This window comes from Gracilinanus agilis, chromosome 3 (assembly GCF_016433145.1).
Source record: "Gracilinanus agilis isolate LMUSP501 chromosome 3, AgileGrace, whole genome shotgun sequence".
NCBI classification, from domain to species: Eukaryota; Metazoa; Chordata; class Mammalia; order Didelphimorphia; family Didelphidae; genus Gracilinanus; species Gracilinanus agilis.
The window spans coordinates 3,802,046-3,809,120 of record NC_058132.1 but is presented as its reverse complement, the minus strand read 5'-3'; the positions used below and the strand labels follow the sequence as shown (position 1 = coordinate 3,809,120).

Below are 7,075 nucleotides of genomic sequence, written 5' to 3'. Positions count from 1 at the left end.
CATAGTCATGAATTTATGAGCTTTGCTCATAAAGATTTGACAAATCCGTGTAGAATACGGACTTTGTATCCTTAAAGTATTCCTTTGAAGTTGTCTCTTTATTGCCTCCCCTTGTCTGTCAGTGACCCACATCCATCATGTATCAATGTGTAATGATTTTCCTAATAAATCCCTCAATCTGGAGCATCAGTACAGTGCTCTGCTCAANTGTCAGTGACCCACCTCCATCATATATCAATGTTTAATGATTTTCCTGATAAATCCCTCAATCTGGAGCATCAGTACAGTGCTCTGCTCAAACCCTCTATCCTGCTCCCTGCTTCATTTTTCCATGCTAAGTTGTCCCTCTTGGTCAAGAATCCTGTCTGGGCTTGATTACTCATGCCCTAACAAAGTTAACTCATTAAAGCTTTTCTGCTAGGGTTGCAAATTGAAAACAGCCACAGGACAAAGAATTTTGAAGACAGTCAGCTCAGCTAACCTAATAAAAACAGGTATAAATGCAAACAGAGTAAAGCTATGTAGATGTTTTCCACAACTGTTAATGCAAAATTAAATACAGGTTTGTTTAAGTAGTGTTAACTTGAAAAAAGCAGAACTATTAAATAATCAGAAAAACCACTCTTAAATTAAGGAAAGGGGTTCAGTGCTTTTCTCAAAGCCTCCACTTAGAGCTATGCACTACAAAACAATGCAGAGTTCAAAGACCCTGGTTGTTCTGGTTATGACCCCTGGGAGAGCCAACCCCGCTAGATTGACAACTCTGAGGAACAAAAGAATTTGGGGGACCTATATACCATTTGGGGGATCCAGGGGCAGGGAAAGATGATTGACATCACCATAGCTACAAGGAAATGGGAGTGTTCAAACTATAGACAGGATACTATCAAGCTTGGAAAAGGAATCATAGCTAGAGGCTAGGGTGTAAGGGAAGGGGCTATTTACAATGGAGACTAAAAAGATAGTCCCAGCCCAGCTCTGGGTCTTCTTGGGAAAGGGTTTTTGATACCATGGGAGACTAAGACAAAAAGAGTACTTAGCATTTGCTTAGACCTACCTAACTGGGACTGGCATTGCAAATTTACCTTGGATTGCGAATTCAGTCTGAAACTATTAGCCTGAGATTCTCTTCAGGGTAGATTCTCAGGGAGCAGGGAACAAATACAAGCTTTGGGATCTCCAACTTATAAGCTAGTTCTAAAACCTGGGGTTCGTTGGATCTTACTAGGGCTACAAGTTTGGGGGTTTCTAGATTCCATGTTGACAGTAGCATATAAACTCAGGGATTAAAAAGGTTCCTTAGAAAAGCTGTTCTTTTTTATAAGCATATTTTTTCACTCTGGTTATAACAGGAAAACGTCTACTAATTTATCTGATGTTTTGAGCAGTTGACAATATGGGATAAGACAGGCAGGAGTGGAACTTAAAAAGCTTGAAAACTAAGAGTCTCCTCTCCATGGTGTCAACCCTTCTCTGTTCCTTGTTTCTTCAATACATTTATCTCTGTCATGATGTGATAATATCTCCCCTAATAATATAAACCAACAATCTTGAAAATCAGGGTTTTGAGCCTTAACAAAGGTCCTATAGATCTTAATGAATTTCCCTGGATCATCATAGAAATTAAGGATCTTTCTCTTTAAATTATCTATTTCCTCCATTCTAAATCTTGTATGTTGCCTGACATGGAATATTCCATCTTCTCTAACAACTAGCAAATCACATAGTGGAAATAAATTAATTGGTTTGTCCCCCTCATTCAATGTTCTCTATTCCAGTTCTGCTTTAGAAATCCCTGAATTAATAACCTTATCATCATTAACATTTGAACCAGGAGCTTACCAGAACCGCTGTCCATAACTTTATCCTTTTTCATATACAACTCGATGTTATTAACTTGTATTTGTAAAAGCCTCATCATAACCTTTAACTCTGAATCCCTGTTATACCATTGTACAATAACCTTAACAGTGTACAACATGAATTTTACCATCAATCTCATGGAGTACAAAATATAACCAAAGTATAGCAGTATAGGAATATGTGACACCACATCAAGTATAGATGTTTCCCACACTGGTTGCATCAATTTAAAATCTATTCCTATTTACACATATTTAGGAATACCAGTAAATATGAATACAGGAATGGACCGCAAAATAAACCAAAAATACACCAAACAATAGTCTATCATATCTTCCATAACAACTTTTATCACAATTGGTATTACTCACAAGCTTGGCAATAACTCACTAGTAGTATTAAAACTCCACTGTTATAGTTAATTAACACACACAAGAGTAATTATACTAAAACAATAACAATACAACAGACCAAGAACAATAAAAACAGCAAAAGAAAAAATCAGGAGAAAAAGAAAAGTTAAAGTCTCTTCCCAGTAGCTTTAAAAATGGCTCTGGGGCAGTGAAAATACTCCAGAGAAATTCTATGACTGAGTTGAGAGGTGGGAGTAGCCTTAACTGACTGGCTTAGAATGTTGAAGCCTCAGCCAACCACCAGGAGGGTGGAATAGAATGTTCAGGTTAACAGTACTTCCAGTCCAGCCTGACTGCCCTAGAGGTAACTTCCTCCTCCTTTCTCAACCCTTATCTGGGGTGCCAAAAACTGTAATGAAAAAATATTGGTGGGTGACTAACAAATATAGGGGCTTAGAGAAAGGGGAGAAGGAGGCAATAGACTGGGAATAACTTACATACACATCAAGAATAGGTATGGCAGTCTGAAGGAATGACAGTTGAGATCCAAGTGACACAGAGTTTAACATAGGGATTAAGTAAACAAATAGGTTTAATTAAATAAACTTTGGTTTGAAGGAAGGGAAAGGGGTTTCTATTCTAACAAATATATGGGCAAGTCTCTAGGTCAGGGAAGGAACTTATCTACACTAACTATAGGCTATATCCAGGCATAGCTGGCTAGCAGGGATGGAAGTGTGATCCTCACAGTTGAGTCCTGTCCACATCCAGTGATGACATGGCTCTCCCAGGTCCTCAGCCAGTAATCCTGAGATGGGTAAAGTTAGGGAGTTAACCCATTCTGAGATGGCCAGCAGCCCAGTCAGCTTTGTTATTCTCAACCTAACTTCCCACAGGTAGATGACTCTTCCTTCAGGATACAAATCTTCACTTCCCCTGAGGTCTCCCACTGAATGTTGGTCAGTTACAACCTGCACCCACCTAACATGGAGTCCATCCCAGGAGAGAGAGCCATTTCCTGCTTCTCCATTCCATTTAGAATTCTCCAGCCTCGCTTGATAAGTCTCCTAATAATACTTAATCTTAAACATATAACCCTACCTATTAATTTATCTACAACGCTTCCCAAATGTGGGACTGCAAGCAAAAACAAAAGTTAATAGAAATGATGAATAGTGAAGTAGGGGCACCTAGATGGTTAGATGGTTCAATGGATACTCAATGGATACAGGTACCAAGCTAAGAGATGGGAGTTCCAAGGTTCAAACACTGGCCTCAGACACTTCCTTGTTTTGTGAATCTGGGTAAGGACTTTAACCCCCATTGCCCAGCCTTATCTTTCTTCTGTCTTGGAACAAATACATAGTACTAAAAGAAATTCATGTCATTCTATATGAAGTTACCCCAAAAAGAGCAGCTTTGTGTTTTTTCCCCAATACCTATAAGTCCTTTTCATTTTCGTTATTTTTTTTTTTAATAACCTTTGGACATAGTTCCAAATTGCTCTCTCCAGAATTGCTGAATCCCTCAACAGTTCATTAGTATCTCAGTTTTCTCACATCTCCTCCAACTTTGTCACTTTCCTTTTCTGTCATAATGCCAAATCTTAAAGATATGGGGTGATCCCTCAACCTTATTATAATTTGCATTTCCCTGAATAATAGTGATAGCCCTCCTGAGGAAAATACATACAACTTGATCACACTGCTTAGGTATTTTCTGCACTATAAATACTCTGACATAAAGTAAAAGGTAGGATCCTAGCTGAAAGCTTTCCCCCAGGGAATCCATTTGGAATTGGCCTGTTCAGAAAACATTTTCTCATACTGAACAAGCTCAAGACTCTCAATTTCAATGTCTTTCTTCAACCATGACAGTAATAAGATTTCTATCCCAAAGGAATTCTTGCTTGGGAATAAGATTGTTGTCTGAAGGACTTACCACATTCACAATATTCCTAACATTTCTTTCTAATGTGGATCCTCTTATGTATCTAAAAGAAGCAAATATAAGGTTGGTCTCACTTATGAGGCTTCTCTCCAGTGAAGATTTTCTGATATAAAACAACTATGGTTCTTTATATGAAAGTCTATCCTAAATAATGATATTCAGTTTCTATCCAGTGTGAATGCTCTGATGTCTGGCAAGAGAATGACTCCATGTGAAAGCCTTTCCACATTCTTTACATTTATAAGGTTTCTCTCCACTGTGTATTCTCTGATGTTTAACAAGAGAGCTGTTATCTGTGAAAGCCTTTCCACAGTGTTTACATTCATAAGGCTTCTCTCCACTGTGGCTTCTCTGATGTTTAGCAAGAGAGCTGTTATCTGTGAAAGCCTTTTCACATTGTTTACACTCATAAGGTTTCTCTCCAGTGTGTATTCGCTGATGAATGGTATGATTGCCTCTAACTGTGAAAGCCTTTCCACAGTGTTTACATTTATAAGGTTTCTCTCCAGTGTGGATTCTCTGATGTACAGCAAGATAGCTCCTCTCTGTGAAAGCCTTTCCACACTGTTTACATTCATATGGTTTCTCTCCAGTGTGGATTCTCTGATGTACAGCAAGATAGCTCTTCTGAGTGAAAGCCTTTCCACAGCGTTTACATTCATAAGGTTTCTGTCCTGTGTGAATTCTCTGATGTTTAGCAAGAGAGCCCCTCTCTGTGAAAGCCTTTCCACACTGCTTACATTCATATGGTTTCTCTCCAGTGTGGATTCTCTGATGTAGGGCAAGATTACAATTCCAGTTGAAAGCCTTTCCACACTGTTTACATTCATAAGGTTTCTCTCCACTGTGACTTCTCTGATGTTTAGCAAGAGAGCTGCTATATGTGAAAGCCTTTCCACATTGTTTACACTCATAAGGTTTCTCTCCAGTGTGGATTCTCTGATGTTCAGTAAAAGAGACCTTCCATTTAAAAGCCTTTCCACACTGTTTACATTCATAAGGTTTCTCTCCAGTGTGGATTCTCTGATGTATAGCAAGATGGTCCCTTTTTCTGAAAGCCTCTCCACAGTGTTTACATTCATAAGGTTTCTCTCCTGTGTGAATTCTCTGATGTACATCAAGAGAGCCCCTCTCTGTGAAAGACTTTCCACAATGTTTACATTCATAAGGTTTCTCTCCTATGTGAATTCTCTGATGTCGAGTAAGATGGCTCTTCCGAGTGAAAGTCTTTCCACAGTGTTTACATTCAAAAGGTTTCTCTCCAGTGTGGATTATCTGATGTGTAGCAAGAGTGTTCCTCTGTATGAAAGCCTTTCCACAGTGTTTACATTCAAAAGGTTTCTCTCCACTGTGGCTTCTCTGATGTTGAGCAAGAGTGTTCCTCTGTGTGAAAGCCTTTCCACACTGTTTACATTCATAAGGTTTCTCTCCTGTGTGAATTCTCTGATGTACACCAAGAGAGCCCCTCTCTGTGAAAGACTTTCCACACTGTTTACATTCATAAGGCTTCTCTCCAGTGTGGATTTTCTGATGTGCAGCAAGATAGCTCTTCTGTGTGAAAGCCTTTCCACAATGTTTACATTCATAAGGTTTCTCTCCTGTGTGAATTCTCTGATGTCGAGCAAGACAGCTGCTAACTGGGAAAGACTTTCCACACTGTTTACATTCATAAGGCTTCTCTCCAATGTGGATTTTCTGATGTGTAGCAAGATAGCTCCTCTGTGTGAAAGCCTTTCCACAATGTTTACATTCATAAGGTTTCTCTACTGTGTGAATTCTCTGATGTCGAGCAAGAGAGCTGCTAACTGGGAAAGCCTTTCCACATTGTTTACATTCATAAGGTTTCTCTCCAGTGTGGATTATCTGATGTGTAGCAAGATAGCTACTATATGTGAAAGCCTTTCCACACTGTTTACATTCATAAGGTTTCTCTCCTGTGTGAATTCTCTGATGTTTAGTAAGAGAGCCCCTCTGTGTGAAAGCCTTTCCACACTGTTTACATTCATAAGGTTTCTCTCCAGTGTGGATTATCTGATGTGTAGCAAGATAGCTACTATATATGAAAGCCTTTCCACACTGTTTACATTCATAAGGTTTCTCTCCAGTGTGGATTCTCTGATGTGTAACAAGAGAGCTCCTCTGAGTGAAAGACTTTCCACAGTGTTTACATTTATATGGTTTCTCTCCTGTGTGAATTCTCTGATGTCTAGCAAGAGAGCTGCTATCTGGGAAAGCCTTTCCACAGTGTTTACATTCATAAGGTTTCTCTCCAGTGTGTATTCTCAGATGACTGGCAAGATGGCCCCTCTGTGTGAAAGCCTTTCCACACTGTTTACATTCATAAGGTTTCTCTCCTGTGTGAATTCTCTGATGTTTAGCAAGAGAGCCCCTCTCTGTGAAAGCCTTTCCACACTGTTTACATTCATAAGGTTTCTCTCCACAGTGCATTATTTGATGTGCAACAAGTTCAGAGTTCTGACTGGAAGGTTTCCCACCTTCATCATTCATAGAAACCATCTTTACATATTTCCTTTTTTGATGTCTAACGAGGTCTGAACTACACTCAAGGGCCATTCCCTCTAGATCACCTTGATACATGGGCATTTCAGGAGGTTTCCCAGGTGACTGAATAAATCCTACTTCTTCTGGAGGGCATTTGACATATTCACTATCTTGACAACAGTCATTTCCTGAGGTCAATTTCATATACTGATTGAGGATTAAATATTGGTTGAATTTCTCTGTAGTCTCATCAAATACACTGTCACTCTTTGGATTTTTATTTGCCTTGATATTAAAGTTAAAGATTTCTCTCAAAATGAAGTCAAAGGGACCCTCATTCATACATCTTTGGGGGCCACATCTTTCCACAAAAAGACTCAGCTTTGTAGTCATCTCCTTCACTTCAA

General features: G+C 39.2%; 1 protein-coding gene across 1 annotated transcript; it reads right to left on the bottom strand.

Annotated features, from left to right (window-relative positions):
* Positions 1–4,502: 4,502 nt before the first annotated feature.
* Positions 4,503–6,518, bottom strand: LOC123239761 (zinc finger protein 665-like; the record flags this gene model as incomplete). The annotated part of the gene is made up of 2 exons (XM_044667054.1): positions 4,503–5,194; positions 5,951–6,518. Coding segments are annotated over 2 exons (1,260 nt in total), but the record flags the coding sequence as incomplete, so codon positions are not given.
* Between the last annotated feature and the right edge of the window lie 557 nt (positions 6,519–7,075).